General features: G+C 25.7%; 3 protein-coding genes across 9 annotated transcripts; 1 reads left to right on the forward strand and 2 right to left on the reverse strand.

Annotated features, from left to right (window-relative positions):
• Positions 1-28: 28 nt before the first annotated feature.
• On the reverse strand, positions 29-3,627 carry LOC124422248 (conserved oligomeric Golgi complex subunit 5). The gene is made up of 14 exons (XM_046958461.1): positions 3,461-3,627; positions 3,291-3,383; positions 3,067-3,191; positions 2,768-2,987; positions 2,538-2,680; positions 2,185-2,451; positions 1,984-2,104; positions 1,801-1,918; positions 1,572-1,712; positions 1,114-1,497; positions 918-1,043; positions 737-845; positions 438-659; positions 29-339 (listed from the first exon to the last, which is right to left on the reverse strand). Exons 1-14 carry the CDS (start codon positions 3,501-3,503, stop codon positions 130-132), a joined length of 2,322 nt encoding a protein of 773 aa, XP_046814417.1. The 5' UTR covers positions 3,504-3,627; the 3' UTR covers positions 29-129.
• Positions 3,628-3,679: 52 nt separating this feature from the next.
• Positions 3,680-9,353, forward strand: LOC124422245 (protein MMS22-like). 6 transcript variants are annotated; one of them, XM_046958450.1, is made up of 20 exons: positions 3,680-3,791; positions 3,921-4,138; positions 4,219-4,350; positions 4,417-4,570; positions 4,633-4,818; positions 4,884-4,997; positions 5,084-5,293; positions 5,406-5,653; positions 5,720-5,820; positions 5,926-6,101; positions 6,220-6,378; positions 6,449-6,554; positions 6,793-7,021; positions 7,111-7,207; positions 7,294-7,488; positions 7,636-7,809; positions 7,909-8,268; positions 8,352-8,554; positions 8,626-8,814; positions 8,906-9,353. In XM_046958450.1, exons 2-20 carry the CDS (start codon positions 3,924-3,926, stop codon positions 8,958-8,960), a joined length of 3,303 nt encoding a protein of 1,100 aa, XP_046814406.1. In that variant the 5' UTR covers positions 3,680-3,791; positions 3,921-3,923; the 3' UTR covers positions 8,961-9,353. The 6 variants fall into 6 exon arrangements, with proteins under 6 accessions (XP_046814406.1, XP_046814404.1, XP_046814407.1 ...); XM_046958446.1 differs by having other exon boundaries at positions 3,681-3,791; positions 3,919-4,138; positions 6,449-6,692; XM_046958447.1 differs by having other exon boundaries at positions 3,693-3,722; positions 3,919-4,138; positions 6,449-6,692.
• Positions 9,080-11,517, reverse strand: LOC124422251 (high mobility group protein 20A). Of its 2 annotated transcripts, none has more exons than XM_046958466.1 (8): positions 11,306-11,517; positions 10,959-11,155; positions 10,670-10,853; positions 10,486-10,600; positions 10,253-10,417; positions 10,026-10,107; positions 9,691-9,906; positions 9,080-9,586 (listed from the first exon to the last, which is right to left on the reverse strand). In XM_046958466.1, exons 2-8 carry the CDS (start codon positions 11,047-11,049, stop codon positions 9,450-9,452), a joined length of 990 nt encoding a protein of 329 aa, XP_046814422.1. In that variant the 5' UTR covers positions 11,050-11,155; positions 11,306-11,517; the 3' UTR covers positions 9,080-9,449. The 2 variants fall into 2 exon arrangements, with proteins under 2 accessions (XP_046814422.1, XP_046814421.1); XM_046958465.1 differs by having other exon boundaries at positions 9,081-9,586; positions 11,314-11,517.
• Between the last annotated feature and the right edge of the window lie 80 nt (positions 11,518-11,597).

The following is an 11,597-nucleotide window of genomic DNA, read 5'->3' on the forward strand; positions in this document are numbered from 1 at the left end:
TCAGTAAGGAAAAAGCAATCAATACTTATTCGTTTTTTACTTCATATTATTAAAATGTAGTTTTTTTTGTACAGTAGAAGTATGAATTCCATATTTTTTATAAAATATTAATCACATTTACACCTTACTTTAATAATTCGTAAATAATTCTACGTAATGATCATATAAATTAGCTAATTTTGTCATCAGCGGAAACAAAGAATGGAAAGATGGGATATTATTTTGTTGTATAGTTAATTGATAACGTTCCAATGACCCCTTACTGAGAGCTATTCTATCCTTTTCTTCTGGATGACTATCCATCCATTGAGATAATCGTCCAATAGACCAACCTGCACTCTATAAATTAAAATATATACATTTTTTAAAGACTCGTATTACTTTTCCAATTATCTTAAAAAATAATAAAGCGATGGTTATAGAATTAAATAATTTACCTGATGTGGAGACAATAATTCAGGTGGTGCACCAGAAAATAAATGTAGAAGGATAAGAGATGGCGGTACACTATTTTCTGATGGATCTTCTAAAACTTTTTGTACCATATCTTCTGGCTTTTGTAATATTAATGCTTTTAAAGCTCTTAATCTTCTATATTGTTGTTGTTCTAACAAACTTAACTGACCTCCACCACATAATGGTGATACAGCAAGCTCCATCTGAATATAAATCAATGTATTTGTTTTAGTAAGCTTCTTATTAAATAATATTTGTAATGATATTACAAAAATCATACCTGAGTGAAATCCATAATTAATTTCTTTCTTCCAAAATCTGTTAATGGCCTCAATAAACAAGCATGTCTCATAAATAATTCAATGCATCTTGAAGCTACAGTCTTACAACTTAAAAATTAAATTTGTTAAGAAATAAAATAAAATATATTATATTATAACAATTATAAGAAAACTTCTTACCATTCAGTGACCACTGCTTGATTTTTATAAGGAATAAGGAATGTATTTACAGATCTTAAAATAAAACCTTGTAATTCACGCATGTATAATGAACAAGAAATATCTTTTCCAATAGGACTGTTTGTACTATAAAAACGGGATAAATTTAAGTCTAGTTAAATATACGAGTTTCATTGAGAAAATAATTTTAACTCACTCTCGAAAATCAGGGTCATCATGTATCGTTAAAATAATACTTTCGATTGCATCACTGATGGAAGCTAACAATGGTGAAAGTATACTTTTTGTTAATACATCTGATTCCTTGATTGCTGATGAAATAATTGTTGATCCTTCAACTGGTAAACCAGATGACAAGTTGGCAATTACACGATTTATTTGACTAGAAAGATAATGTAATAAATTTGCTAAGGTGACATTGGTTTGTTGTCCAGCTGTAGGTGAATCAATAACTTGGCTTGCTTCTCCACCTGTTATTAATCCTTGTTCACATTTTAAACAAAATAGTCGTATAGATTTGCTCACATTACGTGCCACCACAATGGACAAACAATCATCAACAAGTGAAACACTCAGTTCACTAAATATAAGAAAAAAGTTAATTAGTAAACTTATTGGTAAGAAGTAATATTCAAATTATATATAATTACATACTTTGTTACAGTGCGAATTAAAGTATCAATTTCATCTTGATTTGGTAGATTTGTTCCACAGAACATGGTGTGTACAGGATCCAAGAGACGAGATACCGAACGAGAAAGGTATGCATTTTCAAATGATGACAAAACATTACGACTACACAAAAAATTAATTGTTTATCATGTACATTACAAAAGAAAAATTTGACTTTATCAGATTAGAATAATTGTTTACAATTACATACTTAATGTTATAAGTACCAAAACTTTGTGATCTATCCTTCAAGCGCTTACTTAAGTCTAAAAATAATCGTAAGAATTTTGGATATTCTCCTTCCAAGGCCTGTTTTACAAGTGATGATTCTAGAAAATTTTAATATAATTATAACATTATTTAAATACAAATAAAAAACAAGAAAAACCTTTACCTTGTGCACGTGCAATAAGTACTTCACTCAATAGTTGATTAACTTTCAGCCAAAATGTTTCAGATAAGTTATTGAATTCTTTTGCATGATTTTCCAGCAATGTTTTTTGTAATAATTCGATCTACATGAACAAGTATTTCCTTTAATACTACTGAATGTGAATAGATATATAATGTTAACTCTAATTAAGTTATTTTTTACTTGTATACACTGCACAAACAAAGTGTCTTGAAAAAGTCTTTCAAGATTTTCCCAAATACGTGTACGTAAATTCCCTGACGTTCCTGGTGTAGGTGTTGAAGCACGACCTGGAGCTACTTTTTTTATTATATCTTGACTTTTAGATAGGAGAACATCAAAAGATTCTATGGTATTTTTCTTGATATTAGCTAAATTATTTTCAATAGTTATTTCTATTGCTTCATTTACAATCCCTAAGTTCTGAAATACCTGTACAGCTGTACTGACCTATTTGTTACAAATGTCATAGTCAATATCATGATCTATAAAATAAAAATATATATATATTTTTTTTTCTTTTTTTTTTTACATACCTTAACTCTATCCATTGTCTGTAAACCTTGAGTTAATGTATGAGTAGCTACTCTTTTCACAACTGCCCTATGAGCTTTAACAGCTTGTTGATCGTCAGCAATTATATCTAAGCCATTTAAATCTGTATCCGTCATTAATTGCTCTGTATATAAATTTATATAAAATTAATAAATATAGTAATTTATTTTTATTAGAAAAATTAAAATAAATTATTTGAACTCCAAAGTACCAAGTTCGTGTAAATTATTTGCTACTTTTATTATATCTGGACCTTGAATAACATTTGTCATTTGTGAACCTAAACGTTTTGATAAATGTTGCATTCTTGCTACTCTTCGTAAAAGATCAGATGTTTCATGAAGACGTGACAATACTATTGCTTGAGTTTCAATTCTATTAAATGGTTCTATTATTTTCCCACGTAAACGTTCTACAGCTAGTAACAAATTCTGGAAAATAATATTTAATTAACAAAAAATGTTTTTTTTAAATTTCATTTTACCTTAATTTTATTATTCTTCTACTTACTTGTACATGAGCTTGCATTATTGAAAGTACATCTTCTAATTTTTCAACCCATATTGCTTGTGATAACAAATCTTCATAATTTGCAAGTACTTGGTTTTGTAATTCAGATCGTAAAACTTCAATAGCTGAAAAGTAAGAAAATCAGAACAGTAAAATTTGTTTAGTTATAAAATACAGTTATAAAGATAATTTATTTTAATGAACCAACTAAATAAACACTTTACCTTGTCCTAATTTATTTAGTTGTTGAACTACTGACAATACTTTGTCAATCTCTGTATTCTTTAAATCATCATTCAAGAATTGTTTAAAGAACTCTAAAAAATAAATGAACAAATGTATTGGGTTATAAAAATGTAAATAATCCAAAATATGAAACACTTAAGGCACGCACCGTCATTTTCTATAACTTCTAAAGTCAAGATTTTTTCACTCATTTTAAATCACAATAATACATAAATTAATTAATTCCTTTAATTTTGATAAATTTTTAAAATATATGTTAAAGTTTACATCAACTTCCACGTAGAATAAACTGACAATACAATATAATGGAAGTTAAATTTTAGGAGAGGAAAGAAGTTTTGCGCATGCGCAAATTACGTATAAATATGGCTGATGCAAAAACCGCCAAAATCTACAACCTGACTATGAAAGTATTTCTGTGCTTTCTTCCTTTTTAAAAACAATATAATATTCTATTAGAAGTGAAAATTTTGTATATTGTACGGATAAAATTCATATTTTAAATATATATATAAAATAATTTATACATTATCTAGATTTTATAAATGTATACTAAAATAAAACTTCATATTATTTTTTGTACTTAAGTCAATATATTTCTTTTAGAGAAAATGGATTTGGATACAACATTCAATTGTTGTGGAAAAGTAAATTTGAATGATTGGCAATTAAATAAAACAAGTCTATTGTTAAGCGGAGAATTGGATAAGGTGTTCTTTCCATCAGAAGAATATCCTTTCTATTCTGTTGATATAGAACTTTTCAACAATATTGTACCTGCAAATACTGTCATATTAAATATTAACCACTTTGTGAAATGCATGGAGTAAGATATCAAATCAACATATTTTGTTATTTATTTTTTTTTGTTATTTTATAATAATAAAATTATATTTTTCATAATAGAATGCAATTAAAGATATTCAAAAGATACGAAAATTATGGTCATACTTTGGATGTAACTAATTGTATAGATTTTTTTTCTATGAGAAAAGCAGTATGTCGATTTATTTCATATGTGCGTACATACATGAATAGGTAAATTTTTCTTTTAAATTAATTTCCCTTTTTATTGTGCTATTTTAACTTTTCTCTTTATTATAGTATAAAATGGGATTATTATAAACTGAGAATTATAAATCCTACTATTGAAGAAGGTTTAGATATATTATTTTCAACTATAAAAAGATTTCTTGGCAGACTAAGAAATATTCCAGAATCTATATTTCATTATGCTGCATCCAACTTAGGCAATAAGGTAATTATTTTGAAAAATTAAATTCTTTGGATATATACTAATGTTATGTTGCTTTATTTTAGTGCGTACAACCAGAATTTCATTTGTACCATCTTCATTTAGATTTAAGATGGTTGTATATAACATTAATATATATGCGTAATGTACATTGGCAATATTCTGAAGAAGCTGGCATAGATGATATTGAAAATGTTTATAGATTAATTATCAGTGATCTTATTTATATTTCATGTAAAATATTCGAAAGGGTAAGAAAATTTATGTAAAAAATGTATAAAATTCACATTGATATAAATTATTTATATTTTCTTAGATTCCTTTAACAGATTTACGTCAAAAAACACCATACAGTTGTACTTGTATGCGAGAACTATGGCTTATGCTTCAAATTTTTATTGATGAATTAGCAAATAGAATGCAAATCACAGTAATTATTTTTTTATTCGCACAATAATAACATATTAATTTTTAATTATTGTATATTAATATATTAACACATTTATGTGGTTTTAGTCATTTTGGGATCATATAAACTTTTGTATAAATACTATGCTAGATGAAAGCAAACATCAGAACAGTTTGATTTATTGGAATAAAGACACAGAATGTTCTTTGCTTACTTACAAGAATCCTGAATTATTTTGTATTTGGATGATATATCATTTTACTCTTCTATATGGCTATAATAATGATGGTATATATTTGCATACTAATTGTTCCCGGGTAATGTATATAAATTTAATATAAATTTGCAAATATGTACAATATATACAAATAATGTATTTATAAACAAATGCTTTAATATAATTTACTGATTCATTAAATTTTTTTACAGATTCGTTTTAACTATGAACAAGTTGAAAAAATTTTGAAAGCTTATGTTTCTAAAGGTGGAAAAGATGGCGAAAGAGATGAAATAGATGAAGAATTGCAAGTAATGATACCATTATTACGTATCTTAATTACAGATTGGTGGCCATCACGAATCCCAATTGTTTCTCTTTTATGGGATTGTTTCCATAAAAGATTAGATCAACCTTTTTTATTACAAACATCTGGTCCATGGACTTTATCTCTTGAAAAGTATGTCACTAATTTCATTATCATACATCTTATTTATTTTCTTAAAAAAATCCTTTTTTGTGATAGAAAAACTCCCATGGATATATTTAAACATATTAAGGACAGAATTGATGGTAATTTTGAACAAGTGAAAGAGTCTAGTTATGGAATGTTTCTAAGATTATTAGGTAAAAAATATTTAATATAATTATATATATAATTCTATTGTATATATATATATATATATATATATATATATATATATATATATATAAAATATACATTTTTTGTAGGGTCCTTTTTAAAAAAAAATTATGATAGTAACGATACAAAGTATTGGAATCAAATCAAAGGTCGTGTATATTCTAAATTTTCTAAGAGTAAAGTCCAAGAATTTTCTGAAACAGGTCTATACAATTTTCTTTCACTGTTTCTTACTTTAGCTGTAACTGCAGATACTCTAAATGTAGTAAGTCTTATGAAGAATATTATTATTATTATTATTATTATTATTATTATTATTATTATTATTATTATTATTATATTTTTGATATTTTAATAATTCAAAATTTTATGATTCTTTATAGTCTACAGTAATGCTTGATCTTTTACCATCTGTACACAATATCAATAATGAAAATGCCAGGAAATGTAATTTAATTTGGAAAGGAAGATTAGTTATCTTATTGTTATTCAATGAACTTGGACTGAATTTCACCCATGTAATAAATAACATTACAGAAACGGTAATAGATGGATGAAACGTTATAATATATTATATTCATTATTTATTGTATTTATTCATTTCTATAATAGGTAAATATCATAAGTTGTCATAAAGATGAAACGTCTCGTTCCATGATGATAAATTTTGTTGATATATTAGACATTATCTTTTCATCTGACACAACATTGGAATTAGGTGAACATTTATTCATCGGTGGTTGGATCGATCGTTATTTATTAGAATGTTCAAAAAATAGAGTACATTCTGTAATCAAAATTCTAATCTGCATTTTCAAAAAATGCAATTATTTGAAAATGTTCAATAATAATCTAGGTATTATGTGTATATAAATGTTCAATAATAATTAGGCTTTTATATCGTCATGTTTTAATTATACTATAATATATATTAATTAATTCAAATTCATTTACAGAATATGTTTCTAAAATGCTAGATGCTTTGTGGTCTAACGTTGCTTGTAGAGTACGACAACTTGCTTTTGATCCGTTACTTATTGGAGATCATTATCGTGATCTTGCAAAACTTGCAGTTGCTTTTACGTTAAATGCTCTTAAAGAGCCAGGATTAGCAAAAAAGTACAAACATTCTGCAGCATCCTTGTTTCATCATTTTGCAACATCTTTAATTGTAAAAGATATAAGGTAATTTTATTTTCTGTTTATATATATAAATTATCATAATAGAATATATTTTTTAAATAAATATTAAATTTTTATAAATTTTTTTTTAGAATCACACGATATTATTTAATGTTAATACTTCAAAAAGAAGAAGACATACACCTTTTAAAGAAAGAGATTAAAAATCTTGATCTTATACTTATACAAGTTAGCATAAAATTTTATTTTATATTATATTTTTGTCTGAAATATAATATTTATTTTAAATATTTGAAAATTAATTTGTATACTAGGCATGGATAAAATGTTCTATTTTGGGATATGATGAAAATTGGACAGAAATACAAATTTTACAAAATTATATAGCTCAATTGAATGAAATTAGAGAAATTTTTGTTACAAATCAGGATTTTAATGAATTCAAGAATAATAAAGAAGCTATATTAATATTTATAATGTCTTCAATGAAAAAACGAAAATCACTACAGGTAATTTAATTGTAAGTTTTGTATTAATATTATTATTTGTGTATTCTAACTATTAAAGTAATATATATATATATAAAGTAATATATATATATATATATATATATATATATATATATATATATATATATATACATTCTAATATTTTAGAATGAGCAACAAAAAGTTCAATTTGATATAAGATATAGATCGTACTTCAATAATATAGATAAATGGATACTCTCATCTATAACAGAAGAATCTCAAGAAACGGAGCTTGCTTTTTGGATTTATAGATGTGTAGGAACATTAATTCTGTGTTCTTCACCTATGTTTTATGTGAAGGTATAAAAATATGTTTAAAGAGCTACAATTTTTTAATGATTCTTAGTAGTTTTCTAATTAATAAATATAATTATAAATGAATATCCTGTTTATATATAGAATCAAGCAAACAGCATGTTGAAGGTTTTATTACATAAAATTGCCCTTCCAACAGAACAATCTCCTCAATGTTATATCAAGAACTTGTGTAAAAGAATATTTTCTATGATAATCCTTGGATTAGAATCTTTGAATATTAAAAGTGATATTTCATTACAAGTATTAACTAGAAACTTATTTGATCAATATATTTCGATTTTAATAACAGAAGATAGTAGTGGAAATTTTAAAGTATCTGATACATTACTGAAGTGTTTCCACGATGCGAAAGCAGATTTTTCACATCTTCTTTTTGAAATGCTTATGACATTGTTTTTTACAATATCGTCTGAAAATAATATGCATAAGCATAATCATTTGGTATGTATATATTAAAATTTCTAAGAGATTATTAATAAAATTATTTTATCTAATTACATTATTCATAACTCTTCATTTTGTAGGTATCATTACTCTTGAAAACTTTATTAAAAGGAGGTAAAATGTATGCAATTAACATAATAGAACTAATTGTAACAATTTGCGTACCTCATATCATTACTTCTTATTTAAAAGTCCATGATCATCATCCACATAAACATCATGCTATTGATTTCATGAATAGCATTTTCACGAATCATTATTATAAGGAGAATGTTTTTATAAGGTATAAATCTATTATTTAATTATAATGAAATTATATTAAATGATAACCCCAAATTTCATTTTTATTTACAGAGAAAAATTGATGAACATCTTATCTGATATTATACAGAGGTATCTTACAACATATCCTCAGTCTTTGTTTGAATTTATGCGTTCAATTGCATCTTTAAAGATTGGTGTTATAAAGGTTTTACTTCCACAAATCGAATCTATTATAATTGATCTTGAAAAATATAAACGTCCTAATGCTGCATCTTTAAGGTAAAAATTGAAATCATTTTTTTTTTTCTAAACTATATTGTGATATGGCTTTTATATTTCAATATATCCCTATTAAATGTATTTTTTTCAGATATACATGGAACCAATTTCAAAATTTCATACGGAACATGGAAAATAAGCAGTAATAAGATTGAAAATTTATTAATAAATAGTAAGTAGTACAATTAGAACTATTTAAATTTTGTACCAATTTTAAAGATAGATTATTCTAATATCTTTTTTTTTGTTTTTTTTTTTTGAAACGATAAATCTAATAACTTACATTTGCAAATATAGCAATTATTACATTATGTTAAAATAATGAAAATAATTAACTTAAAACAAGCTGAACATAATTGTTTACACATATTAGCGATAGGAAATCAACCTAAAAAAGGGACTAATATCGTATGTAAGATTCCATAATAATAAGTGAACTATAGTACCGACACAATATTTCTTACATAATATACAGTAATTTCATTTAATATGTAAATTAGTTATAAGGAATAACTAAATTATTAACTGAAGTACATATACTTTTTGTGTTCGTATAATTCTTTCAGCTATTTTCGATGCGAATGTCTTGAACGATGATGTTTTAATGGTGTAGTTGTAGCGCGGGGGGGCGATCGTCATCCAATTAATTCTAATCGAGATACAGCGTTACGAACGGCATTACGTAATGTTTGTTCTGTATTACTACTCAACAATGACTCAAGCCTTTCAACATAATTATCAATATTTTGTAATGTTGCACCTTCGTGTGTACCTAAAATTTATGTAATAACAATCATTCATTGTTATTAATCATTTTTACTATACATTTTTTATTCCACGATATTAGACAAACGAAATGATTAATTAAACAATAACCTGGTAAAGGAATGGTTGCAAAACACCCTGCTAATTGTGCACGTAAAGAATCTAAATGGCGTTGTAATGCTTGATTTGTTGTACGTTGTTGATTCGTTTCAGATTCTAAACGATTTACAGCTGCATATAAGCTATCCACATGTCGTTGTAGTACAGCATTTTGTGCTTCATAATCTGATGTGGCTTTTCTTAATTGCCTTAATTCAGCTTCACATGCTAGTTAACAGTAAAAAGACATTGATGCATATGCAACATAGACGCAGTCAAATATGTATAAAATTGTATATTTTATAATACATTGGTAATATATATATAATTCAATCTATACTATTTACCTTTATTGTGATCTAAAAATTCTTCTGTAAAAATGGGAATATCAAAACCTGTGAAATCATTGTCCTTGTCTTGTTGCACGTCCTAGATAATAATACTTTTTAAGTCTTTTTTACAAATACAATTCTTATTGTTATCTTGGAGACATATCTATACATACAGAACTACATACAATTTTAGTAAATTTAATAAATGTACAGAATTGCATACAATTTTAGTAAATACTCACATTTTGTTCAGTATTTATATCTGTTCCATTCCGTTCTTTTTTGTTTTCAGTATGTTTCTCTGAAGACTGTTTCTCGGAAAAAATACGGTATGCCTCTGTTTGTTTATAATCACTAAATTCACGATTATATCGTTCTTTATCTTGTTCAGCTGCATCTAAGTATTGCTATAAACAATATCTTGCTTGTGAAATGAATGTTTAGTTTTTTAAGGTCAAAAGAATAATATTCTAACCTGTTTTTGATCTGCTGGTAATGTACTCCATTCTGAAGCAAGAAGTTTTGTGATCTCAGCAAATGATAAAGTTGGATTGTCACTTCTTACTTTTTCTCTCCGATCATTTAAGAATCTATATAAATCAGTAAATAAAGTAAATAGTCTTTAATGACATTTCTAGAAGTGATTGATATTATATTACCTAAAGTAACCAGTAAGAGGTTGTTTTGGAGCTGTAGCATCTCTTGGAGTTTTTTTACGTTTTTTTGCTCTATTAGTAACATTGACATTACTATTTCCAGTACCAATGATGGCAGTATTTTTTTTAACACTATTATCGCATAATGAATCAGGTGCCTTATCTTCTGCACTCCCTGGTGATTTGTCTGATATACATAATAATTTGACATATAAATGTACATAATAATTTTTAAATAAATAATCTTAATAAATACATAAGTTATTGAATACAATTAAAATAAAAAAATTACTGGCATGTTCTTCAGTTTCTCCATTGTAAGTCGGTTGTTCTGTTCCACCGTTACTCTCAGAAATTTCATTTGTTACAATCGTTTCACTCATTTTGTTGAAAATATTCTCATTGATAGATGTTATATTGTCAATATATGTTTTATTAACTTCCTTCTTTCAGGTGATGACTGTTTGGATCAGTATCGTTTGTTTCATGCTGTTTTAATATCACAATAAAATAAAAATAATAAAGCCGAATTTTTCAATATATATGTGTACACATGACACGAATATATAATCACAGAATAAGAGTAGTTGTGTGTACATTAATCACTTTATATTCATACACTACTTTAGTATAACTTACATACAAACCATTTATTAGGTTATGCCATAGAAACATATATCATTTCATTATTTAAAAGTAATCCTGCATCAAACGACATTTAAAATAAAATGTTCTCACAAATATTGTTAATGATAAAAAGTATATATTCTTAAGAAATGTTCACATTAAAAACAGAAATACTTTAAATTTACTGATCGTATCGCGTCAAAATTGTCGCGCCGCGTCATTATTCATTCCATACAGTACAGCCAACATTCTAATATATTATCCAAAGTATTTATGTTAAATATTTTTATTTTAAATTGTTACA

Source organism: Vespa crabro, chromosome 2 (assembly GCF_910589235.1).
Source record: "Vespa crabro chromosome 2, iyVesCrab1.2, whole genome shotgun sequence".
In the NCBI taxonomy this organism is placed as follows: Eukaryota; Metazoa; Arthropoda; class Insecta; order Hymenoptera; family Vespidae; genus Vespa; species Vespa crabro.

Excerpts from the sequence above, each read along its gene's own strand:
- LOC124422248 (XM_046958461.1), bottom strand. The coding sequence starts at position 3,503 with ATGAGTGAAAAAATCTTGACTTTAGAAGTTATAGAAAATGACG. Across the intron at positions 2,681-2,767 it reads AAATAATTTACACGAACTTG|AGCAATTAATGACGGATACA; the intron begins GTACTTTGGAGT and ends ATTTATATACAG. Across the intron at positions 1,044-1,113 it reads GATGACCCTGATTTTCGAGA|TACAAACAGTCCTATTGGAA; the intron begins GTGAGTTAAAAT and ends CCGTTTTTATAG.
- LOC124422245 (XM_046958446.1), top strand. The coding sequence starts at position 3,924 with ATGGATTTGGATACAACATTCAATTGTTGTGGAAAAGTAAATTTGAAT. Across the intron at positions 4,571-4,632 it reads CATCCAACTTAGGCAATAAG|TGCGTACAACCAGAATTTCA; the intron begins GTAATTATTTTG and ends GCTTTATTTTAG. Across the intron at positions 6,379-6,448 it reads TAAATAACATTACAGAAACG|GTAAATATCATAAGTTGTCA; the intron begins GTAATAGATGGA and ends TTTCTATAATAG.
- LOC124422251 (XM_046958466.1), bottom strand. The coding sequence starts at position 11,049 with ATGAGTGAAACGATTGTAACAAATGAAATTTCTGAGAGTAACGGTGGA. Across the intron at positions 10,601-10,669 it reads CCTCTTACTGGTTACTTTAG|ATTCTTAAATGATCGGAGAG; the intron begins GTAATATAATAT and ends TGATTTATATAG. Across the intron at positions 10,418-10,485 it reads TACCAGCAGATCAAAAACAG|CAATACTTAGATGCAGCTGA; the intron begins GTTAGAATATTA and ends TATTGTTTATAG.